This window comes from Neomonachus schauinslandi, chromosome 6 (genome assembly GCF_002201575.2).
Source record: "Neomonachus schauinslandi chromosome 6, ASM220157v2, whole genome shotgun sequence".
NCBI lineage: Eukaryota > Metazoa > Chordata > Mammalia > Carnivora > Phocidae > Neomonachus > Neomonachus schauinslandi.
In genome coordinates, this window is record NC_058408.1 from 30867982 (window position 1) to 30895060 (window position 27079).

The 27079-nt window shown below is 36.1% G+C and overlaps 1 protein-coding gene across 1 annotated transcript in view; it reads right to left on the reverse strand.

Annotated features, from left to right (window-relative positions):
* Nucleotides 1-27079, reverse strand: part of PTPRC (protein tyrosine phosphatase receptor type C) — a 117722-nt gene that overhangs the window by 41704 nt on the left and 48939 nt on the right. The window contains exons 3-9 of the mRNA XM_044916347.1: nucleotides 21937-21957; nucleotides 15154-15288; nucleotides 11108-11173; nucleotides 9937-9963; nucleotides 7843-8061; nucleotides 5610-5738; nucleotides 4326-4466 (exon numbers count right to left, since the gene is read on the reverse strand). Coding sequence (XP_044772282.1) covers nucleotides 4326-4466; nucleotides 5610-5738; nucleotides 7843-8061; nucleotides 9937-9963; nucleotides 11108-11173; nucleotides 15154-15288; nucleotides 21937-21957 — 738 coding nt within the window. The remainder of the gene's footprint in view (nucleotides 1-4325; nucleotides 4467-5609; nucleotides 5739-7842; nucleotides 8062-9936; nucleotides 9964-11107; nucleotides 11174-15153; nucleotides 15289-21936; nucleotides 21958-27079) is intronic.

A 27079-nucleotide genomic window follows, 5' to 3' on the forward strand; every position in this document is an offset into this window, starting at 1 on the left:
ATAAACAAGTTCAGTAATGTGGCGGACTGCAAGATCAACACAGAAAATAAATAGTATGTCTATATACTAGCAATAAACAATCTGAAAATTAAATTAAGAAAATATTACCATATAAGCAAGAATAAATATAAAACTAGAAATAAATTTAAAAAAAAGAAGTGCAAAACTTATGTACTGGAAACTACAAAAAAAAATTTTAATACATTAAAGAAGACAAATTAATGGGAAGACACGGCACATTCATGGACTGGAAGACTAACATTTTTGAGATGGCATTACTCCCTAAATTGATTTATACAGGCTCAATGCAACCCCTATCAGAATTCTGACTGGCTTATTTATAGAAATTGACAAGTTGATCCTAAACTTCACGTGTAATTTCATGGAAACTTGAATAACCAAAACAATTTTGAAGAACAAAGTTGAAGGTCACAATTTCTGATTTCAAAACTTATATAAAGCAAGAGTAATACTAGCATAAGAATAGACATGTAGATCAATGGAATAAAGCTTAGAGTCCAGAAATAAGCCCATCATTACGGTTAACTTTTGACAAGGGTGGCAAGGATATTCAATGGGGAAAAGATAATCTTTTCAGCAAATGGTCCTAGGACAAGTGGACAGCCATATCAAAAGTATGAAACTGAACTCTTACCTCACATCATATACAAATATTAACTCAAAATGGATTAATAGTGTTACATTTAGGAGATAAAACTATAAAACTATTAGAAGAAAACATAGGAATAAATCTGCATGACTTTGGATTTGGCAATGAGTTTTAAAGGTGACACCAAACCATAAGCAAAAGGGTAAAGTTGATAAGTTGGACTTCATCAAAATTAAAATCTTACAAGTTTCAAAAGTTATCAACAAAGTAAAATGACAACCCACAGAATGGAAAAAGATATTTGCAAAGCATATGTCTGACAAGGGACTTGTGTCTAGAACATATAAAGAACTCTTATAACTTAATAAAAAAGATTTTTTAAAATTAGCAAAGGATTTGAATAAAAGATATACAAATGGCCAATAAACACCTGAAGCCATGCTCAAAATCATTAGTCATTAATCCAAATCACAATGAGATACCACTTTATATCCACTGGGATGACTATAATAAAAAAGAGAGACAATAATGAGTGTTGGTGAAGATGTGGATAAATTAGAATCCTCACGCATTGTTCATGGGAATGTAAAGTGATGCAACCACTTTGGAAAACAGATGGGCAGTTCTTCAAAATTCAGAACATAAGGTTGTCATATGATCCCCAAATCCAATCCTAGGCGTGAACACAAGAGTAATGAAACATAGGTCTATACAAAACTTGTAAATGAATGTTCATAGCAGCATTATTCATAATAACCAAAAAATAGAGACAACCTAATCAACTGATGGATGAACAAACAAAATAAGGCATATCCATACAATGGAATATTATCAGGCAATAAAAGAATTGAAGTATTGATACATTTTACAACATGGAAGCACCCTGAAAACATTATGCTAAGTGAAAGAAACCAGTCACAAAAGACAACATATTATACGATTCCATTTATATGAAGTATCCGGAATAGGCAAATCCATTGGAGCAGAAAGTAGAGTGGTAGTTGTCTAGGTGTGGAAAGTAGGAGGGAAATGGGGACCGAATGCTAACAGATACGGGGTTTCTTTTTGGTGTGATGAAAATGTTCTAAAGTTCTAAAGTTGATTCTGGTGGTGATTGCACAACTCTTAATATAGTCTTAATATATTTTTAAAGCACTGAATTATATACTTTAAATGGGTGAATCACAAAGTTGGTGAATTAACAACTGACTCATCACAATCTCCAAACCCAAAGTTCATATTAGGGCTCATTCTTGATGTCATATATTCTGTAGGTTTGAGCAAATGTATCATATGACATGTACCCATGATTACGGTATCATGCAGAGTATGGTATCATGCAGCCTCTGATCTTTTTACTGCTTCCATAGTTTTGCTTTTTTCAGAATATCATGTAGTTGGAACCATACAATATGTAGTCTTTCCAGATTGGCTTCTTTCACTTAGTAATATGCATTTAAAGTTCTTTCATGTCTTCCCGTGGCTTGACAACTCATTTCTCTTTAGTGCTGAATAATATTCCATTGTCTGGTTCTACTATAATTTACCCATTCACCTACCAAAGGACATCTTGGTTGCCTCCGAGTTTTGGCAATTATGAATAAAGCTGCTATAAACATCTCTGGGTAGGTTTTTGTGTGGACATAACTTTTCAGCTCCTTTGAGTAAATACCAAGGAGTGTGGATTGTATGGAAATAGTATGTTTCGTTTAGCAGAAACCACCAAAATGTCTTCCAGAGTGGCTGTACCACTTCGCATTCTTACCAGCAATGAATGATTTTGTTTTGGATTGCAACATTGTTCCACATGTTGCAAATATTTGATGTTGTGAGTGTTTCAGATTCTGGACATTCTAATAGACATGTAGTGTATCTCATTCTTGTTTTTGTTTGAATTTCCCTGATGGCATAGGAAGTAGAGCATCTTTTCATATTCTTATTTGTCATTTGTATATCTTTTTTGGTGATTATATATTTTTAATACACTGAAGGATCCACTTTGCTAACACTTAATTTACTATTTAGTATCTGTGTTCACAGGAGAGATTGACCTATAGTTGCCTCAGTTTTACTCACATTGCAAATCCACTGAACATTAACCCTAAGCCTATCCTAAACCCTAAGAATAACCAAAATGAGTTGATAGATTTCCATGTCTTCTATCCTGTTGAGTAGTTTGGATAAGATAGAAACTATCCATTCTTTGAACCTGTGGCAAATACTTCTTCACATTTTCTTAAGAACAGGTGAGGGAAGCAGACGGTGAGTGTGAAATGAGTAGAGAGACATTGGACTATAAATTTAATTCCAATTTTCTAACTCCTCCCAGGTAAATTTTCATAATTCATAAGTTCTATAAAATTATTCATCTTATCTAACTTTTCATATTGGATGCAAAGTTGTTTTATAATTTGTTAAATGTCTACTTTAAGAATTTTTTAAATCAATGGGGGGTTTCAGTTTTTGCTAGAGGTCTATTTTATTATTCTTTTTAAAAAAACAAGGCTTTAAGTTTGTGAATAAATTCTTAGTATAATTTTCTTCCTTCTTTCAATAACTTGGTACTCTAAACTTAGTGATGTTCTCCCTTCTATCATTTTTGCATTTATTGTTTTGATTCTTACAAGCACTCTCCGTTGATTGTCACTCAGCATACAGCAAAATGATAAAATTTCTCCTAAAATATCACTTGGTCTTCCTTCAGACTATGAAATTCCTCCACAATATGTCTTTACTCAAATCTGAGTATCTGTGTTTCAAAAGGTAAACTGAGGCCATTTGTATTTATGGCGACTTTTGATATATTGTGTGGCATATTTCTGCTATCTCACTTATTGCTTTCTACTAGTATTTCTTCTCTCCCTTTCTCTTTCCCTCCCTGCCACTTCCTCCTCCTCCACCTCCTCCTTCTCTCTCCCTCTCTCATTCTCTCTCTCTCTCAATCTCTCTCTCTCTTTTCCTCCTCCTCTTCTTCCTCCTCTTTCCTCTCCCTCTGCTTCTTCTTCCTCCTTTTCTCCACTACCGTTTGCTCCTCTCTCTGTCTTTCTTCGGTGGGTACTCATAAATTGTCATACACATAATCAACATATTTTTTTCCTAGCAGATTCTACATTTCATTGGAATCTCCATACTTCCACCGAATAAGAGTGGAATTCTAGCACTGTCCCCTTCCTTCTCCCCTCCAGCTCCCAAATGCTATTATTTTCCAGAATGGTATTTTCCAACTGTTCTTAGCTATTATAGTCTTGTTATTATTTATATTGCTGGCATTTTAGTCATGCTAACTACTATCTTGCCACCAATATTTAGATTTGCCGCTGTGTTTTAATAGCCTTGTGCTCACTTCTGTCAAAGGCAGGGTTTGATAGAGGGGCAGTGGGTGCAGTAGCCCACCAAGAAGGGAATGGTGCTCAGGAGAAAATGGGAAATGTGTGAACAAACCAGATCATCTATCTTGGTTTTGTTTACACCATAAGCTCACAAGGGCCTACAATTTGCAGTTGAAAAAAACAAATAAAAACAAAACAAACACACAAAAAACTTGACAAAGGTTTGGATCTTCTGTCATTCATTTTGAAATTCTACTTTACAAACTGATACATATCTAATTTCTGAAACCCTTGCTCCAAATCTACAGCATCATTTTCTGTGATTCTCAAAGAACTGTAAGAACATAAGAAGAAATTTTACATACACATATAAGTAATATACTCACTTCCAATATCTGTTTGAACAGTTTTATTTATGTGCAAAAACATATGGCCACCATAGGATGCTTGTAAACTACAGGAATAACTTTGGTTAGGTGAAAAGGGTTCAAAGTTAACTTCTGTCTTATTATATTCAGTACAATTACCTGAAAGACATAAGTAACATATATCAGTATATGAATACAATATATCACATTTAATTTTCTCTTTAGATTTCCTATCTATAATAATTTAATATCTATCAGAATTGAAAACTTTTACAAATAGTAAATAATAAGTAAATGATACTACAAAAAACTACTATCATAATGCATGGTTTTGCCATACTCCATTTTAAAGAAAATATTAAAAAGTCCAACTGAATTTGAGAGTGTCTCTAATATAACTGATGGAAGGAGTTCTCTGTTCAGAAACTGAGATTGAACCTGAGTTAGCTTTTGCCTAACAAATATTTTAGATACATCATTGTTTTACCATCAGTTCATCATCAGTTTGTTCTTGCTTTCCTCATACTATTTATATCACAGCCATGAATCTTCTTTATAACATGATGATTACAACCGTGTCGCACTACATCCCTTTGTGTGTGTGTGTGTCTGTCTGTCTGTCTGTCTGTCTCTGTTTTGCCAAATATGGCTTAGCAGATGGCTTTATACCAAAGAAGGAGCTTCCACCTTAATAAATTCAAATGAAAAGAAATAAAAATTCATTAAGTCATTAATTATTAAAAAGAACCGGTATCTCAGTTATTGCCCCCCGTATGAACCCAAATTCATATTCCTAGAGGCACTTACTGTGCTTTTCCCACTTGTCTTTCATGTAAGTGTTCTTGAGGTTGTCTATGAATTTTGTTGATGGAGGGCTGACCACATAAACTCTTGAGTAATATGATCTTATGTTTGCTTTTATTCTAACAGTATGTGTATCATAATTTTTTTATAACATCCTTCTGTGATAATCCCTTCAACAATTATCTTGTGTATAACAATTGCCAAGAAAATTCTTGTAAATTAATTGACTGTTACTATTTCAAAGATTATTTTTTAAGGAAAGTATTTGTCTATTTTGTGAATTTGAGTGGTATAAAGAATACAATGTTTTGACTCCAAATATACCATGGACCAAAAGTGGGGAAGGGGAGGGGGAGGGAGACAGTGGTAGGGAGAGGAAAGGGGGAGAAAGAAGGAAAAAAATAAAGAAGGGAGGGAAGAAAGGAAGGAAGGAAGGATTAGATACATCTAGAACAACTTTCTACCATAAAAATACTCTAATCAAAGCTATATTCTTACCACATTGAAATGTGTATGTAATTTTATTATTATCACAAGTAAATGTTTCATTTTTTTCTACTTTTAAACAAATAGAAGTATTTGCTTTTTCATCCTCTGTACAATTTTTCAAATCAAAACCTTCAGGACCTGTCAAAAAGAAGATATAGAAATAGATGATTAATGTTTCATAATGTGTGCCATATGCTCAATTAAAGTGACTGAAATTATATTCATGATATAGTCTTTGGCAAGCATTTAGAGTGCTTTTGGCAAAGTCTAATAATTCAGGGTTTTGCATGTCTCAATTATTTAGCTTATTCTTTTTAACATCACACATTTTGGCAGCATTTTATTTAGAATTTATCTTACCTTTAAAAAATGGGACCCAAGCAAATGTCTAGGTGAAATTGCATTTTTTGCACATTTTAACACACTCACTTCATTCTTTTTCTTATATCTTCAATTTTTTTATTTACTCTTGATTTTTTTATTAAATGATTATTACACAAAGTATAGGGGGTTCTGTCTTGGAAAATGTTTTTTACATCTTCATTTTCTGTTCCTAATTGATAATTTATTTCAATAATTTTTCAAAAAAATCAATCTTTAACCTATGTATTTTTAAGTTTTTATTTTATTTTATTTAGCAATGCAACAATTCCCTACAATAACAAGTGCACTCCTTAATCCGCATCACCTTTTTAATCCCCTTCCCCTCTGGTCACCATCAGTTTGTTCTCTATAGTTAAGAGTCTGTTTCTTGGGGCACCTGCGTGGCTCAGTTGTTAAGCGTCTGCCTTCAACTTAGGTCATGATCCCAGGGTCTTGGGATGGAGCCCTTATCCCTGCTCAGCAGGAAGCCTGCTTCTCACTCTCCCACTCCCCCTGCTTGTGTTCCCTCTCTTGCTGTATCTCTCTGTGTCAAATAAATAAAATCTTTAAAAAAAAAAAGTCTGTTTCTTGCTTTCTGTCTCTCTCTCTCTTATTTTTTCCCTTTGTTTGTTTTGTTTCTTAAATTCCATATATGAGTGAAGTCATATAGTATTTGTCTTTCTCTAACTATTTCATTTAGCATTATATTCTCTAGCTACATCCACGTTGTTGCAAATGACAAATCCAATAAAGGGTTCGTATCCAAAATATATAAAGAACTTACACAAATCAACACCCAAAAAACAAACAGTCAGGCAGAAGGCATAAACAGACATTTCTCCAAAGAAGACATGCAGATGGCCAACAGACACATGAAAAGATGCTCATCATCACTGACCATCAGGGAAATGCGAATCAAAACTACATGAGCTATCACATCACACCTGTCAGAATGGCTAAAATCAACAACACAAGAAACAACAGGTGTTGGTGAGGATGTGGAGAAAAAGGTCCCCTTGTGCACTGTTGGTGGGGATACAAACTGGGGCAGCCACTGTGGAAAACAGTATGGCGGTTCCTCAAAAAGTTAAAAATAGAACTACCCTATGATCCAGCAATCTCACTGCTAGATATTCACCCAAAGAATACAAGAACATTAATTCAAAAGGTTACATGCACCCCTGTGTTTAAAGCAGCATTATTTACAATAACCAAGATATGAAAGCAAACTTTAACCTATTGAAATGTTAACAAATCAATGTTCTTGAATTATTATGTGATGTGAGATAGTCAAAACATTTACAGTTCCTGAATCCCTTTTCCAAAATGCATTTTGTAAAGATATGCTTTAGTGGAGTGGGCTTGATACCCTGGTCCCTTCTTCCCAGCAGGAGCTGAGCTGGCAAAACCGGCTTGATCACCTTAAAATGATCATAATCTCTTTTTTTATGTGCAAGTATTTTTGTTCTTTCCACAACCATCAAATCCTTGACTTTGTGTTTTCCCCCAATATACTCCAGACACAACTCTATTTAGAAGGATAAATATGTGCACATATGTATTTAATGACTTGAATTAAATGGGGGGGGGGAGAAAGCTTGTGGATAATCGCTTATCCACAGAGGGATAAATAATACTTAATCTACATGATACACTGTGTAGAAGGAGTGTAGGGAGGGAAAAAGAATTAAGACGGCTTATAAGAGTTCCTAAACTCACTGGGGTAGGAGAGCAGAAAGTTCACCCACTTGCGTCCTGCCAACTTCCTTTCCTTCATCCCTGCTCACTCACCTGACAGATTCCTGCAACCCCTAGCATGCAAGACACATAGAATTGTACTTTTTTGTAAATATACAAATAGAAACCAATTTATATTTACCTGGTGGTACTTCCAAGTTTAAAATTTTATTTGGAGTATGACATGAATTATGACTTATAGTAACATTAATATTTGCACATCTTGCTAGGGTCTGGATCTCATTCTCTACACATGTGTCATTTCCACAATTCACTTTATCACTAACATTTAGTTTTGCCTTAAATGACTTAGTTTCATCATCATAATGATATTTCACAGAGATATGTGCATACTTCTCATCTGAAAGAAAAAAAAATGAGGATTATCTTTAAAAAAAATTTTCAGAACAAATAAACCTACATCAAATGCAAGCACCTTATTATAGATTTTCAAAAATATCAACTATCTAACAAAGTATCCCCAGAAACATGAAAAAGAGAGGAAACACACCAGGTGTGTCCATAATTATTTTTCAAAATTCCCTTTATATCCCTGCCTATCAAGGACCTCAGCTTTTAAGTTTATACTTGGGTGATTGACAGATTAATGTCTGTCTTCCTGACTGAACTGTATATTCATTCTATGACAGCAAAGTCCAGTTTACTTTGAGCATCAACATAAATCCAAGTTTTTGCATAAAACCTGTCATTAGTAGGGGCTCGTTTGTTTGAATATTACTTGTTGAATTGATGCACAAATGAATGAAGCATCTGACAAATTTCTTCTCCTTGCTTTATCATTTCCCTTTCTTTCTAAAATGCAGTTCTTGATTACCTGTTTCTCTGAATATGTGGAACATTAATTCAGGGACCACAGGCCTCATTACTCCTTTACCTAGGTAAAATTATCAATAATAAACCCTCCTAAGGACCTCTCCTTAGTGACATCTCACATTCTCTCCTTTATTTAAACAAATTCCGTTGACTGGTAAAAATATGTTTTCCACAAATGCTAATTTATTCACTCATTTTTAATCCAATGAACATTATTAAGCCCTTATTATCTTTAAGACATTGTCCCAAGCCCTAGGAATACAAATGATCAGCTCTTAGAAATGTAGAGTCCTAACATGGAGATAAACATAGACATGAGTTGCAGAAGACATGCAAACACCTAAAACAAGATTATGCACAAAATAATATGGGAGTAGGGTGGGGAGAAATCTATTCAGATTGCAGGGATAGGAGAGGCTCTCCAGGAGGAGGTGGGTGACTCAGTTTGTGTTTTATTTTATTTTATTTTTTTTAATTTTTTTTTATTCTTATGTTAATCCCCATACATTACATCATTAGTTTTAGATGAAGTGTTCCATGATTCATTGTTTGTGTCAGTTTGTGTTTTAAAATATGAGTAGGACATAGGAAAAGAGATGGTGGGAGGGGGTGCGCTGGATGAAGGCAGAGTGGAATTCTAAGCGTAGAGGAAGAAGAGCAGGAGAGAACACAGAGACATTATGTAACCACTATGGGTTTAGAAAACTGTAAGTAATTTCATATTAGTTAAGTGAAGAGTGTAAGGAGGCAATAATATAGGAGAAATATGATCATAAAATACCATATTAATTAAGCAAACATATGAAGGCTGATCTTTACATTAAATGTATGGGGAGCTACCGAAGGCAGAGACTTCAGCGATGAGATTCACAAACAATATGGAGGGTGAAGCCCCCATCACGAAAGACCTTCACTGAGAAGAGAGTAGGAAAATGGGAAAAGGGTTGCACAAACTGCTCTCAAGCACCTGCTTTGAGCCAAAACCCTGACAAAACAGAAAGACAGAGAGGCAGAGACAAAAACAGATTCTTTTTCTTCACAAGCCTTGAAGGTATTCTCCACATTTCACATGTATCATTACACTGAATCCTCACCCCCTGCAACCCCAAAGCAAACTTGTTATCTTCCATTTCACGCACACCCAAACGGAAGTTAAGTGGCTTCACCAAAGTTGTTTAGCTAGTAATTATTAATCCTGATGCTCAAAACTAGGTCTGAATATGACATCAATCTTCTTGCTCCTGAAGGACACTGGCTCTTAAGATTTGGAACTAATGATTACTGGGAAATGAGAGCCAGTGAGTATAGCTTGCTAGTGGGTCTTGAAGCTTAGAACGAAGAAGGAAATAATTCAAGCAATATTCTAAAGTGATATATGCTTCCTCTAGATAAACAAACTTACCACATGATTGCTTAGGTGTAGTAGGAACTATAATAGAAAAAAAAAGAGAATGCAAATTATTAAAATTTCATTTACAATATCTCTGCTATAGTCATTTTGCGAAAGGGTGGTTTTACAATGTTTCAACATAAATTGTAAAGTCTATGAGTTAGGTTTAACAGACAATGCAGGGTTCACAGTGCCTAGTACAATGTTTTAATCTCAAAACTTCAAATGTTATAAACTAATGAGCTAGTTCTATAAAACATTTTCATGAATTTACCCAAAAAACATGATTGTGATAATAATAATATTGGCATTTTTGAGCACCCATTTGATTATGGTGTGGTGACATGGCTAACTCTACACGCAGCCAAAAACATTTAAAAGATCCTCATCCCCTTGATTAATCTCAAAATAGATTACATAATTATAACCTCGAGAGAGTTCAGTTTACACCTTTGTTTAAAAACATCAGAAAACAGGCAAAAGCTGCTTATTCCCTAGTTTAATTTTTGTTAAGTTCTTTGCACATATACTGGATCCAGAGTAATTAATGGCTCTTTCAATGAATTGAAACATATCTTGTGTGAAGCATTACTGAAGAATGAATGGAAATGTGCTTTGTGAAAGCGAAGAGGTCTCTGCTAATCTGGTCTTTGAGTTGGAAGAATTGGGGAAAGAAGAGTGGGCTTGCAGGCTCTGCCATGGCCGACTCACTGCCAATTGCTCTGTTCATTCCCTAGAGGCCCCTTGCTTTTGCTTCCATGCTCCATGTTGCATGACTGGGGCTCTACAGTCAATCCTCGGCTATTCACCACTTGGAATGGAGAATCCCATTGATAGACTAGTTCCTTTTCATATTAATACCTAAACCCACTCTTACAGAAAGAAGTCCTAGTGTACTTGATTATTTTTCTATGCATTTGCATAAAGTACAAAGTTAGGAGAGCAGAGGGGTGCTATAATGACATGATAGGTTATGACAGTAACATTATGCTCTGATCTCACCAGTTGTTGCCTTGCTAAAATAAGGGTTTTAAGACTAACTGCTATTCCACAGCCCCCATGATTAGAATACTCAATAGAACTTCTCAAAAAAAGGAGCCCCGTGTAGAGCAAATGGGAGACTCTTCTATGAGCACATCCCAGGTACATGGTATGACTGCATGGCTGAAGGTAAGATTGTCACCTATTGTTGTGGGAGCAGTTTTATGGATAATGCTTGCTGCAGTTGAAGTGGACGTACGAGTCACACCTGCAAGGAAATGAACAGAGAATAAAAGTTAGTGAGTTTGTCATAATAAAGGGCAAAGGAAAAACTCTTCAGCAAAGATATTTTCCCAACCAAATCTTTACTACAGGAGATCTCATTGGAATTAACACTTGCTCATTTTCAAAATAAAAAAGTGAATCAAAGCTTTATCTACCAATGGCCCTTGAAGATAAGCAATAGTTCAAATAATTAGAGCATGACATTAAATAAGTTGAGAGAAACTATTCATTCCTTGGTGTAATTCTTACCTGATGGTCAAACTATTCTTTTCTCCTTCAATTACAACTTCATTATTTTAATTACTAATAAGGATACCACTTACTCTTTTTTAATATTCACTGCCTACCAGCCTTTTTTACATACTCAGTTCTCACATCAATCCTATAAAATGAATATTATAATATCCAGTTTTACAGAAGGGAAAACTGACACACACAAATTATTAGTGGCTTGTGCTAAAGTCAGCCAGAAAGTTAAGGAGGCTGGATTTGATCCAGCTATATGACACTAAAGTCTATTATCTTTCTTCTTTGCCATCAACATTCATACTATGAATAACAAAATAAAGTATGCCCAGAAGAAAAAGCTTACCGGCAAGTTTATTTTGTCTAATTTAGTATCAAGATATGAAACTTTGTAAAACAGGAAACCTGCAAATAATATTTGGTATGAAGTAAAAGAGCTGCATTAAAGTTTCAAGTTTCCATCTCATTATCCATCACCTAAGACACCTAGAGCATCATGGTCAAACCTGAGGCGTTATCATGGGTGGTGCTGGAGATGCGTGAAGGTAAGGCAGCAGAGCTGCTGTGTGCAGGGCTGAGGGTGGCTACTGGTGTGAAAGCTGTGTCTACACGGAAGATGCTGGGTGTAATCCGTTCTCCTGGGAAGCCTGCAATCAGAAAGGCCATCATCACTGTTGTCCATTTCTGCCACCCAAGGGCAACGGCCAGACAGTCAACATAAACAGATTATTGAAGCTAAGGCCAAGCAACAATCAGGCACTTTGCTCTATGTGTTCTGCAAAACTGAATGAAAAACAGCAAGCTTTGTGGACGAGGTAAGTTTAACATCAGGCAACTCAAAACCTATGCAGTTCTGTCTTCGGAGCACAAATTTAAAAGTCTTTGGGACTTGAGGAGCCAGCTTGCACAACTCAGGGAAGCCAAACTCCCTGGCCGAGACATGCCTTGGGTGCTAGTGAGAATGCACCATGGCGAGAGAGTGGGGGGCTGGCTTGCCAGTGCTGACACCACAGAGATGGGAGTGGAGCTCTGGGTGTAAAAGGCTGTGTTAAGGTTGGCAGAAGAGGAAGCCAGACCTGCCAGGTGCTGAAAGCCTCGCATGGGGTGCACCTCTCTGGGGGGGGCGCAGATTTCTGGGTGCAGGTGCTTAGGTCTACTGTTCTTAAATCAAAGCTGAATGGGCTTCTGCCTGTGCAGTTGCTGAGCTCAGGGCGCTTCCTTTCCAGCTGAAGGTTACAATTCGACTTCCACGTGTAGACTGCCCTCGCCAGGAAAAAGCACATCTAAGTCAATTGGTACAGAATCAGGCATCGTTGCTGAAGAAATGGCACAATGTATTTGGTTAGGACCTTTCACTCTCAAGCTTCAAAGCACCTCATGCATGTGACATCTTCCTGCAGACATCACACCCAGAATTACAGCACAAGCAATCAATATGTATGCATTGGGTGCCTATTACATGACTAGCACTCTGGTAGTTGTCATGGCAAAAGCAAAAAGAAATACTAACGAGGCTCTATTTAAGCTTGTTTGGTTATTTCCCTGTCATGATCCCTGGGGTCCTCAGTTCAATGATAGGAGATTAGCCTTGCATTTGCAGTAAGATTCTCAGTATTTGAGCAGAGTAAAACATGCATGCACATTCTGAAAATGGTTTCAAGGCCATCATGCAGGCATCCTCCAGTTACAAACCCAGAAAAGTCCATAACTTCACATCCACATCCATTAGAATTGAAAAAGCATCTTCCAAAAATTTGAGTTTGGGTTCTCAGCTCGGTCTACACAATCCACTACCCATCCTCCCATTTCACTAACCCACAGAGCAGAATGAATGATATAAACATCAGTTCTTCAGTTCTGGATCCCCATAGAAGGGCTCCAACAGAACAAGGAGAAGAGCAGGAAGGTGTTTTTTTTTTTCTTTAAAAAAAAAATTTAGGGACCCCTGGGTGGCTCAGTCGTTGAGCATCTGCTTCAGCTCAGGTCGTGGTCCCAGGGTCCTGGGACTAAGTCCCACATCGGGCTCCCTGCTAGGTGGGAAGCCTGCTTCCCCCTCTCTCACTCCCCCTGCTTGTGTTCCCTCTCTTGCTGTGTCTCTGTCTGTCAAATAAATAAATAAAATCTTAAAAAATAATAAATAATAAATAAATAAATACATAAATAAAAAATTTAGACACAGAACTGGTCCTCTGCCACGTTTTAAAAATCAATGGGTTTGTCTTTTGTCTCCTTCCATATTCTTCCCTACTTCTCTTTCACGAGCTTGGTCTCTTCACCGCCCCACCCCCCAGAGTCCCTTGTCCTTCTGCTCTTCTGAGGCCCCCATGCTCCCTCCCCAAGTCCCCTCCCTTCCTCCTTCATATGAAAACTATGACTCCCTTGTGTAGGTAATCACAGTGCCAGTTTAGGAGTGGCTCTTACAATTTTACTTAAGTTAATTAATCCTAATTCATTAGTGGAATTAGCCACTTGGAGAGGAAGGATTTCTTCATGAGGGCAAATAGGGTGGTTTGTGCGTCTATCAGCCCCTGCAGGTCAGTCCCCTTTAGGTCTTTTACAGCTCCTTCTTCTCATCCACGACTTCTGGATCTGTGCCTTTGCTAAAAGCTCCAAATCTTTTTACTGCGGTTCTCCTGGCAGCTAGGGTGGGTGGAACGAGGCAGGGAGGCGAGGGCAGCTCTTTTTCCAGTTGTTTCAAGCTTGTACATTGCCTGGAATGATTTTTGTGCCCCTATTTGATAGGATTGACTTCCATGTTTGATTCGTACTTAAAGCAAGGCCTCTTTAGGGCGCCTGGGTGGCTCAGTCGTTAAGCGTCTGCCTTCGGCTCAGGTCATGATCCCAGGGTCCTGGGATCGAGTCCCACATCGGGCTCCCTGCTCGGCGGGAAGCCTGCTTCTCGCTCTCCCGCTCCCCCTGCTTGTGTTCCCGCTCTCGCTATCTCTCTCTGTCAAATAAATAAATAAATAAATCTTTAAAAAAAAAAAAAGCAAGGCCTCTTTAGTACCAACTCTGTAGGCCCCCCCATTGCCATCTTTAACCTTCAGACACTCAGGCCACTACATTTTTATATGTGTCCAGGTGGATTTTTGTTTTTCAGGATAAAAAAGGAGGGGGCACCATGAAGTGACTTAGACGCTGATTTTGGAAAGACAATGGAGGGGATATTTTGCATTGCTTTTATGTACAGAGATGCTAAGCCAAAAGAACCTTAATGTTTGAATGGGGAATATGAAGTATCTATTTCTTTTTTTTCCATTCTTTTAAAAAACAATTAAATTGTGATTACAATTTCTTGGTGCCCTTCATTGATGATGGAAGTCATCCACTCTTCATGATTTTGTGTATTGGTCGGGGATCTTTAAGCAACAATTCATACATATTATTCTTTATTACCAGCAAAAAGTTCTCACTCTGCAATGATACTTGCCCCAAATATAAAAAAACATATAGAGTACCCTAAATAACTGTTTCCTCTGGAACACGTCTTTCCTTTATTCTTGTAAGTCTCATTCCTTATTATTTCATCTCTATCACAAGGACCTTAGTTATGTGGCCTCATAAACGAAGGATAACTATGAAAGTATGAAATTCCAAATTCACCAACTAGCAAGTGCTACATGTTTAACAAGTGGTTAGATTCCCTCACACTGTTCTTAAACACAGGCAGTTGTCATGCTCTCTTCGTATTTGCACAAGTCTAACAGCCTCGCAAACCTGCTGTGTCATTCCCGCCCGGAGCAGGTGTGCGTGGGGGAAGGGTAGCAGCGGTGCTGGGTGTCTGCGGGTCAGATCCGGCAGAGGGCGCCTGCGAGTCTGCGTGCGTGGGGTGGAGAGGCGGCTGTGTAACACCTAAGGTAAGAAAGTGAAATCATTTCAGTGTTTCCCCACCATAGATGAAAAATACAAATACTAAGAGGTTATAAGTATATTTGTTTACCGAACCGTGAAATGACTCAGTCTATTAAAATGTGTGTCTGCCTCTATGCAAATTCACCTGGCAGGAAGGTGGTCACCTGTGTTCTTCATTTTCGGATTCCCAGAGGCTCCCTCTGGGCCATGAAGTCACAGATGACTCAGGTTTCCAGGCGGTCTTTTTTTTTTTTTTTTTTGCCTCCAAGTCACTATGAGCTTTGTGAAGTCTCCTTCAACTTTACAAACTGAAAGTTGGGATATTTCTTTGTAGGCAGAATCAATAAAGAATCCCTCAATATACAATAGGCAAATCATAAAAAAAAGAAAAATGGACAAGACATGTAACGACATCTAATATATACAATGGCCAAAAAGTATATGCAAAAATGCTCATCACTATGAAATTTTTTTTCGATGTACAAATGAAATACTTTAACTATCGTATTGGCAGAGTTTTAAAAGTTTAATATCTAGTACTAGAAAAGATGCAGGGAAACAGTTGCACACACATGTACACACATTCTCTGACAGAATCCCATGTCTAGAGTCTGGAGTGTGTATCACGGATAAAACAGTATCTTTAAAAATCAGAAATAGTATTTCCATTGTGTATGTGTGTAAATACTTTTATATATATATATAAATATAATACATAAATTTTAGTATATATAAGTCTAAGTATATACTTTGTATATACTATATTGATGTTTTGCAACATGCATAAAATATTTTTGTAAAAATAATATTACATAATTAAGTTTCATGATTTTTGAACAATTTTGAAAATGTTTGAAAATGTTACAGTGTTAGAAAAATGGATTAAGGGATTTTTTCCCTACATATATTAGCAAGCCTGAAAATTTTATTGTATTCCACAATATAAATCAATTACAAACAAAAATTAAATAACACATATAGATTTTATCCCAGTAGATAATTGAAATATCACCTGATAGCAAGATTATTTTCTAAGGGGGAAAATGTGTTCTTTTATCTGAAAGTGTAAGAAACTTTCCAAGCTAATTTTACCATCAGTATTATTGTGCTAGAGGAAGTTAGTATTTTAATATCATTCACCCTTATTCCCAATCTATTCCATTTTAAATATTTCTTCTCACATTTTGCTTCTTATGGAATTTTGTATGCGTGTATTTGTGTACAAGAAGTGAAATGTGGAACCTTTGAAATGGAAAGCTCTGTGTGACATTTACTCAGTCAGTAAAAATGTTTAGCCTGAAATGTTCTTACCTAGCCATCAACACCCTCATCCTCACATTCCTTTTGTTAAAATTTTGGGCAATGCATTCAAATGCTTACAATGTTTAGATAGGTCCTAGCCACTACTCTGCTAGTGTAGCGGGAAAAAATGGAGGAAAGATTGAATGTACAGTCCTGTAATCAACATAAGGAGGCATTTATCATTTATTTAACTGCTTATTAAAGCCAATAAACTTCATCAGTATGGTATTCAAAGCATTATAATGTATTCCTCCCCAAATTTTTAGGTAGTGTTATACATACTTGTTTTCCAAACTAGGATTAATGGTCCTGTTAAGCAAATAGCTTAGTCTTTAATCAGAGTATGTCTACAAACCTGTTTGCCTCAGAAAATGGCAACATAGCACATTATTTCAGAAAATGTATGAACAACCTTCATGAGGGTTGATTTATGTACCAAATACACTGGCAGACCTAACAATAAATAGGGAACGAGCAAATCACAGATTTATTGGGATTCTGAAGAGCCTCAGTGGTATTCCCTGGGAAAAATGCTTACCACATCACTCATATTTTGGTATGAACGTGGCCACGTTACCTTAAATTCCACCATTAGGACCCACAACCTTGATTAAATTTTTTAAATAATGCAAATGCCCCTGAAGGAAATCCAAATAGCAAAGTGGGATTATTAATCCTCGGTGTAGTTTTTAAAAAATAAATTGTATATCTCCAGTAATTTTCTGATATTGAGAATCTGGAGTTGAACAAAGAAAGACTCTGCTTTGAAATTACAGCCAGGGAGAATCCTCCTTCCCCACAACATTACTTGTGGGGGGCTTCCCCCACCCATCCCTCTCCATCGTCTCCTTAACAGCGAGCATTCATTACTTTGGTCAGTCAATATTTCATGAACACCTAGATGTCCTACACTTAACACGCCTGAATAAAATCACATACATAGAAATTGCACACATAATTTAAAGAAAAACTGTTTTGATAATTTTAGAATTCAAAAAGAAAGACAAGTTCTCCTAAACTCATTTAATATCTCTGTGCCAACCTGTCGCATTAAGAGCATTAGTATTATCCAAAGGGCTCCGGAATCTTTCAGTTGAAGTACTGTCTGGATTAAGAGGAGGTGTGGTCTCTGAGGAGTTATTTTCTCTTTCAGAGATGCTTGGGAGTGAGAATGCAGTGGTGCGGGCGGGTAAGCGGTCGCCTGGAGTCAGAGCACTGGGCTTTTCTGTTGAGTTCAGTCCTATTGTATTCATGGGAGATGGAAGAAGAAAAACAAAATAAATACGTGAATCATATCCTGCAACATATACTCATCTGCGTTTACTAACTCCCCAGTCCATTATGGCATGTATATAAATATATAGATATATGTATATATACACGCATACATGCACAACATAGACATGATATGTGTATGTATATATATGTATGTGTACATAGTGTGTGTATATATTAGTAAATACATATACATATATACACACATATATATAAATATAAATGCATACAGAGGTATAGATATGTAGACTTAGATATAAAACAAGCTACAGAACAGAGGCTAAAGATACAAATGGGGAAATGAAACCGAAAGCAACTATTCCCTGCCCTCTTCCCTTTCGATTGCTGGATTCTCAACTGTCCAAAGCAATTGGGTTCAGAAGGACTCTGGGAAACAAACTGAGGGTTGTGCAAAGGGAGGTGGGTGGGGGGATGGGGTAACTGGGTGAGAGGCACTAAGGAGGGCACGTGATGTGATGAGCACTGGGTATTATATGCAACTAATGAATCATTGGACACTATATCAAAAACTAATGATGTACTATATGTTGGATAATTGAATTTAAATTTAAAAAAGAAAAGAAAAGAAGGATAGAGCACATGCATAAAGAAAATTGATTAACAGAAATTGTAAAAAAAAAAATGTAAAGGACTTACCAATGAGGAATAGAGAAAGATAAACTCCAAAAGAGATTATTAGGAGGACTAGTGTTCCAGGAGAAAAAAGATGAAAGATAAAGTTCTAGGTACAAAGTGATCATTTTTCAATAAATCAAAGTCAAACAAAGCAAAGATTGGGTAAAAGACAGGGAAACAAAAGTCTCAAACAGATACACAAATGGCCCAAGTCTACAAAAGTGTTTTGAACTTTTTGCTAATATAAGAAGTACAATTTGGGGCACCTGGGTGGCTCAGTTGGTTGAGCGACTGCCTTCGGCTCAGGTCATGATCCTGGAGTCCCGGGATCAAGTCCCGCGTCGGGCTCCCTGCTCGGCGGGGAGCCTGCTTCTCCCTCTGACCCTCCCCCCTCTCATGTGCTCTCTCTCTCTCTCATTCTCGCTCTCAAATAAATAAATAAATCTTTAAAAAAAAAAAAGAAGTACAATTTGAGATACTGAAACAACACTTTCTATAGTTCCAATTCACCTCAGAAGAAAAAACAATATGGCAAGGCAGTGTTGAAATAGGTACCAGAGCAGCTGATTGGAGTATTCGATTGGTGAAAGCTTCCTGCAGGGCCCATTAGCACCACGTATTAAAGGCCTTTAAATTTTTGGTGTTCTCTTACTCAGAATGTGTATTTCTTTATTAAAGAATTGGCGGGGGAGGGGGATCAGGTAGGCAGTTGTGGAGAATACACCAAAAATTGTTTTAAAAAAAAAATACATTGTGATTTCTGGATATGAGGTTATAGTGATGTGGCTTTTTTTCTAAATCATCTATGTTTAACATGTATTCACTTCCATGAATAGCCAAATTTATGTTTTTCAATAATTAACAAAAAATTGAATTATATCACGCAAGTATTTTAACCATTCAGTTCAACAAGAGTGGGTAAGAGAAAATGGCATGAATATGGGAAGAGGAAGAAGGGGAGAAACTGGAAAAGAGTAGAAGTGGTAAGAATTAAGAACCGAAATTAAAAGATTACTGAATAGGGAATTAAGAAAATAGAAGTAGAAAGGACACACAGAAGTCCTTACTTCATTCATTTAATGTCAAAGGCAAAGTGAAATCAATGTTTACTAAATACAGATAAAAACCATCTAAACCCTATTGAACTTCCCCGAGGCCATGCACATAAAATAATGTGGAACTCTGCTGTGGTTCAGAAATCTAAAGTGATAGTACAGTTGTTACAGTGGTTGTTTCCCAAGGAAAATTTTCAAACTCTAGAATTTTATAATATAACCTAATAACTCACAAATCAACATATTTACTAACAAACTTTCACCCATAATACAAGCCAACATATCTAGCTAAGTAATAGGCAAGTAGCTCCTTCCTGGGTTCAGTGTAAAATCATAAGTTTAACTCGATTTATTCTCTCACCTGCTCTTTGTTGAATAAAAGGAAGGGAGTGGGGGAAGAGGAAAAGACAGCAGGAGGAAAGAGAAGGAGAGAGAACAGGGAAGGGAGAGAGGGAGGAGTTAAAATTCGGTGCACTTTCATCACTATAGACTTGAACAATTACTCATTTGTTGTTTTTAGGTTCAACTGTCTTTGGTTTCGGCAGGATTCCAATGATCCGTTCTGCTTTGAGAGAAATGTGGCGACATTTTCCCTTTATCACCCATTCCCTCTTTTCTTTTACATTTGAATTACAAAGAGACTAAAGGGAATATCATTCCAAATACCTCGCATAATAGCGCTGTGCTTTGTTGAAGAGTAGCATTCATAAAGATTATATCTCCTCAAGCAAATTCACTCCAAGGTCTATGCAAAAAAGGGTGTTCAAAAAACTATCCTCCTACCTAGAAGCCTTAATATTCTTGCACATGTCTTAAGCTCGGGGCACATTCCCTAATTCAATGAGTAAGAATTTAATTCAGGATTAGAAAACACACTCCAATGGCCAATTCTACATTGTCCTTCATCTTCACTTTGGAGATGCTGCTTGTTTCCATTGATCATCTTCTTGGTGGCAATATTTGCAAGAGGACATTCGCATTTGCATTTGGGGTCACTATTTTGACTTACCTCATGTCATCATTTGGAGGCTTGTTATAACAGTCAGTGCAGAGACAGTGGAAACTCTCTCAATAAAATGATGAGTCATCTATCATTTTAAACATTCACTCCCCATTCTACCCCATTCCCACTCCCCTCCTGCAACAATAACCAATTTATATGATTGAAATGCTAACATGCATGAGAGTAGCTGGCATAAACCAGTCACATCTACTATGCCTTAATGACTTCCATGTATCTATAAAAATTCTCTGCCATACTAGACAATGATAAAATCCTAATACTACATCTTTTAAAAAATAAGAGAGTATATTTCTTATGCAGATTCAGGAACATTTTGTTAGTTTCCACTTAGTTCTTTGTTTCCATAGTTTGAAATGAATTTTCACTTAATTAAAAAAAATAATTCCTTTAATTACCCAATTCTCAGAATATTTTGAATGAACCTAACTAGAACTGTGCATTATAGTTATTAAATCAGAATTATCTTAGTGGCTTTACTTACTCTTTTAATGCATACTGTCAACCATATGATGAATCAAGAAATCAGTAATACATTTTAAATAGCAGTAACATTTGAGTGATATAACTTATTTTCTCTCTTATTTTGCATGTAGTATGTATGAACTTATTTTTAACATTTTCCTTGTTTAAATTTAATTTATCTCAGGATTAGAATACTCATTAAGACTATTAATTTAATTGTGACAATAGAATTTGGAAATGATTATTATAAAATATCTTACTAATCTCAAAGTTTTTCTTTTTTATATATATCCATATATGGGGCGCCTGGGTGGCTCAGATGGTTAAGCGTCTGCCTTCGGCTCAGGTCATGATCCCAGGGTCCTGGGATCGAGTCCCACATCGGGCTCTCTGCTCCTTGGGAGCCTGCTTCTCCCTCTGCTTCTCTCTCTCTCTCTCTCTGTCTCTCATGAATAATTAAATAAAAATCTTAAAATATATATATATATTCATATATGTATAACATATATATAATATGTTTATAATTCTAATTTCTCAGATAATTCCTTAACTAATTTTTGAGCCATAAAATTTTGTGATCTAACTTGAATTGTTTGTAATGTTAAAATTTAAAAAGAGATTGGAGCCCTGCCATGCAACTTATTGTCAAGTTTAAGAAAAGCTGTAATTTATACACAATAATACATATACAAATACATTCAAGTAGTTATAAAACTTTATATCTTATAAGCAGAAATATTAAGAACAAGAAAACATCAAGAACCATTCATAATTATAACATTTGTCCTTATAAAATGATTTTACTAGATAATAATAGAAAATTCTATCAACATTAAATACATAAACTTTGCAACAACAACAAAAAATAAGTAAAATGCAAATATTAATTCTTACCAAGAGTGGAAGGGGATTCTCCTGAAAAAAGGAAAAAAAAAATCTCTTAAAAAATTTCAAATTTCATACATACTTATCTAAATATAAGTTATATATAAAGTCATCTCTATGTTAGTTAACATTCACAAGGTGGCAATTTTCAGTACCTTTTTCCCCACTGAAACTACATTCCTTCTCTTAATGTCATGTTTACAAAGCCCAAGTGTGTCAAAATTATGCTATTAGTTTTTGAATTCTCAGGTAAAATAAGAAAAATAATGCAATAAAGGAGAGCTATTAGAATTAATTTTAAGCTTGCAAAAGACCTTGGAAATTTTCCCCCAAATGCATTCATTTATTTAGATAATGATTATTTATTGAGTGCCTATTATGTGCTAGATATCATGCCACATTCTAGGGATATAATATAACCAAGATATAGAAGTTTCCTGCCCCCAATGAGCTGGGTTCAGTGTGAGATACAGAAAAAAAGGAAGAAAAAAAATCATATGGTGTGATGACAAATGAGACAGAATGTGCTATAGAATCATATAGGGAGATCACCTAATTTAGCTTTCTGGGGTTGGTGGCCAGCTGGGGGAGGATGCGATAGAGAGGGTTTCTTGGATACATTTAAGCTGTGACCTAAAGGATTATGGACAGTTAGCTTAGTGCTAGAGGAATAAGCTGGGATTTGTCTTACAGGCTTTAAACAGTCATCAGAGGAAGGTGTTTAAGGGGAGGTCTAATGGAGAAGCATTTCAATTTTGTATTGACCTTGTTGTAAAATGGAAAATAGATTATCAGAAGGCAAAGCTGGGAAAGAAACATCAGAGACTTAAAAAAAAGCATATGAGAAAGATGATGATCTACATGAGGAAAATGGTACCAAAAAAAAAAAAAAGACATGAAAAAAATCCGTGAAACACTTTGAAAGTAGTCATCAAGACTTTGTAAATCTTTGCAAGTAAAGAAAGGCAGAGAATGAGTAAAAAGGAAAACATTCAGGTTGATAGTTTAACATACTAGGCAATTGCAGTTAGGTAGATTGTGGAAGTTTTCACTAAGCTAAAGAAGAAAGAAAAGCCAAAAAGAGACAGGAAAATTTGATATGCTTGAGACTTCTATGTAAAAATACTTGGTAATATTTGGAGGTGGAGGTTGGTAGCTCAAGATATACATCTGGGCTAAGGCTATGGATCAGCATATAGATGAATATTGTAACTACGAAGGTGAAGGAGATTCCCCAGGTATAAAAAAAAAGAGGAGCGTCCAGGATAGAATTCTGAAGTTGAATAAATATTAAAGGAGAGGGCCAGCAAAGGTGACCTAATTTTCTATGTAAAAGGGCAATTGAAGTCAACAAGGGTTATGAGTAGAGGGTGTTTCAAGAAAGAAATTAATGAGGGGCGCCTGGGTGGCTCAGTCGGTTAAGGGTCTGCCTTTGGCTCAGGTCATGATCCCAGAGTCCTGGGATCAAGTCCTGCATCGGGCTCTCTGCTCAACAGGGAGTCTGCTTCTCCCTCTGCCTCTACCCTTCCCCCCTGCTCATGCTCTCTCTTGCAAATAAATAAATAAAATCTTAAAAATAAAAGAAGGAAATTAATGAAATCAAATAAAATGAGAGCTAACATGGATCGATTGGATTTATTAACGAGGGCTCGTGGGAATGTTGGAAAGGTCAGTTTTATTGCCGTGATGGGAACTGGATTCAGTCTGCAGCAAAGTGAGACATGTTTTCATTCCCCCTCTTTGTAAATGACTATTAAAAAGATCATAAAGTTCTTTCCCAAATGATAGTCAACTGATGTGAAAAGGAATCAAGCATCAGATAAAAGAACAGATTGGCTAGTATTTAAGACACCTTCCTGCCTTGAGATTTTATTTTCCAATCTGAAAAAATTTTTCCCTCAGAAGTGCCATCAGATGGGTATGACCCAGTATTCTTCAATGACATTGATAAAAAAAGTATTTGTGTATTATATATTTTATATATGTATAGATCCTATACATATATGTTATGTATTATGTACATCATATGTAAATGTGTAATTATTAAAATGTATATTGTATCAAATATTTTCTTACTTTCTCATTATAGTTCTCTACTCTTTCTTCATCATTCAAACTTAAGTATTGTTTTTAATTTACATGATTTGGATTTTTGTCCCTCCTCTTGTTTAGTCAGCTTTTATTTTTCTAGCTCATATAAAATAATATTTTTATTTTTTATTTTATTTTTTTTCCTGTTAGTAGTTTTCTCTCTTCTCATTTGTTTTTACTTCCTTCTAAATTAAGTTCTTAGAATTGTGTTGATTTGCAAAAGAAGTAATAAGAAAAATTAAAAATTATTACTATAGGAGTGACTAACAGCTCTTGTGTTTTAAGTGAAAGAGAAAATAATCCTCATGATAAATGTAGATCATTTAACATAGTGCCTGATTCAAAATATTTGAGTTAGAGTGTATAAACATGTTTCATATGATACATCTCTTCTCTTTATCTAAGAAGTACATAAGTTTTTAAATATCTAAAACTATTTTGATATGCCCCTTCTCAATATAAACACGTAATTCCTTGGACTTCGAACAAGTTAATTTGATTCATTTAAGTCAAAAAAGTATTTGTTGTTTTGCTGGCATGATATTAGGTGTTAGGTTTGAACATATAAAAGGCATGGTCCTTTGCTCTGGGAAAAATTACCATCTGTGAGATATCTATATCCATATCAATAGAAATTTCCAAGAGTCTGAAAAGATATTTAGGTCATAGGTGAACCTGATTATGACTAATAGTTAAAATTCCTTCCATTGGAGATCAGCAAGAATCACACAACAAGACGAGGAGGAAGAAAAGCAGCCATGGATATGTAGCTAAGAGCCTTGCATATCATAAGTGGTCGATAAGTAATTGTTGAATGGTTTTGAGCATGAGTAAATGCAAGGGAGAAATCAAAGAGATCTGATGACAACACCTTTGGAGAAGAGCCAGGAACAAGCCTTCTAGGCTATGATAAAGAGATTGAATTTTTTCCTGAGAGTGATGGACGCCATTGAATCAATACACGTAGAAGAGAAATCAAATAGTAGATTTGATGACAGAGAAAAGAGGAATCTTAATATTGTCTGTACTGCATCCACTAACTCCACGCACCACTATGTTCGATTGTTGTAGTTTATTAGTTTGTTGCCACCAAAACATGCAGCACAAATGACATAGAACATGTTGTAAGAAGGATTTACAATTTGTCACATATTTATTATGGAAATGAAAAAAGGAATGTTGGGATAATAAGGAAGCTTTTGCTTTAACATAAGAACTATGAATACTAGAGTAAATATGCTAGAAATATTTCTTTTTTTTTTAATTATTTATTTATTTATATATTTATTAGAGAGTGAGCAGGAGAGAAACAGCATGAGAGGGGAGAGGGTCAGAGGGAGAAGCAGGCTCCCCGCTGAGCCGGGAGCCCGATGTGGGACTCGATTCCAGGACCCTGGGATCATGACCTGAGCTGAAGGCAGTCGCTTAACCAACTGAGCCACCCAGGCGCCCGCTAGAAATATTTCTAAACAGTAGACTATTCATCAGGCCACATACATGTTAAATACCCCAAGGATATTCATTTAATTCTAACTGCTTCAAATGCAAGGAATTTGTTTTTAGCCAGCACCTGGCTGGCTCCATCGGTTAAGTGTCTGACTTTTGATTTCGGCTCAGTTCATGATCTTGGCTCAGTTCATGATCTCAGGGTCCTGGGACTGAGCCCTGTGTCAGGCTCCACACTCAGTGTGGAGTCTGTTTGGGATTCTCTCTCTCCCTCTCTCTCTGCCCCTCCTCCCACTCATGCTCTAAATAAATAAATAAACAAATAAAATCTTTAAAAAATAAAAAAGCAATGAATCTTCTTAAAGGAAATATGTGATGTATAGTATTTTAATCCAAGTTTTGAAAAGGAGAGCAGGAAAATTACCAAAACGGAGAAGACAATTTCTACAGGTGTATCTTTTTAAAAGGATAATTCAGAAGTGATATTTTATTATTATTCATTGCTAATACGTATTGAGTGTTCAGGGCATGCTAGGCACTATAGTAAGCATGTTGCTTGTATTTTCTTCCTCAAGGATCACAACACCCTAAGAAGCTTAGAGAAGTCAAGTGTCTTGGCTAAGTTTGCAAGGCTAGTATATGCCAGCCCAGGCTTGAACCTGAGCCTGTCTGACTCTGCAGACCATGCTGTCAACCCCCAGGTCTCCTGCTTTCCTCATTAATCTATCCTTACCGCCTTTCCTCTCCACCTGACCTCTCAGCATGGAAATTCTTTTAGCCAATGTTTTAAGTTATATAGAGATGGGTATTTGTTAAAAGCTCATAAGCTAAATAAAAACGCATCTTAATCAGGCTTGGACTACAAAATAAATGACTAATAGTGCTACACTTGCTAAAACAAACTTGACCCTAAATTTGGACATTTAGGTTAAATTATAGTTTGCTGGATAAATGCTCTATGTATGGTATAGGTAAATCCTAGAGAAAAATCAGAGATGTGTCAATTTAATTTACTACAGAATATTATTTTGACAGGAAAGTCAGCCAAACTACAGAGACATCAAACAAAAGTATCGTAACTCACAGACCTTGTGTTTATCTGTGAATAGGCTTCCGTAGCTTGGAAACAGAAAAATGGCTTCTCTCCAAATGTATATCTTCATCTATGTATTTCTGGTCTAATCATGGGTCCATTCAACATTTCCCCAAATCCTTTAATCTTCAATGCAACAAAATTTAGCATCCATGGCAAACAATATAATATCTAAAGATGGATCACATTTTCCTTTCCTCTGTGTTCATGCTTACTTCCCATAAGGGCTTCTCAAATTGAATACATGTTTTCCTTTACACCCTTTTATCTCAGAATCTGATTCTAAATTCCTCTGTTGAGTGATTTTTAGGCTATTTTGAAACACCGTAGCTTATTTTATATTTTATTTCACTTTCTTTATAGAGTATTACACACACACATACACACACACACACAGTGTTTTATCTTTGAAAGAAAATTCCAAGTCTTCAGCATCACAGTTTAGACTCAATGTAAGACTAAACTTACTTATTCTCATAGTCACAAAATCCCTATAAACAGATTTTCAGTCTCTGTAACACT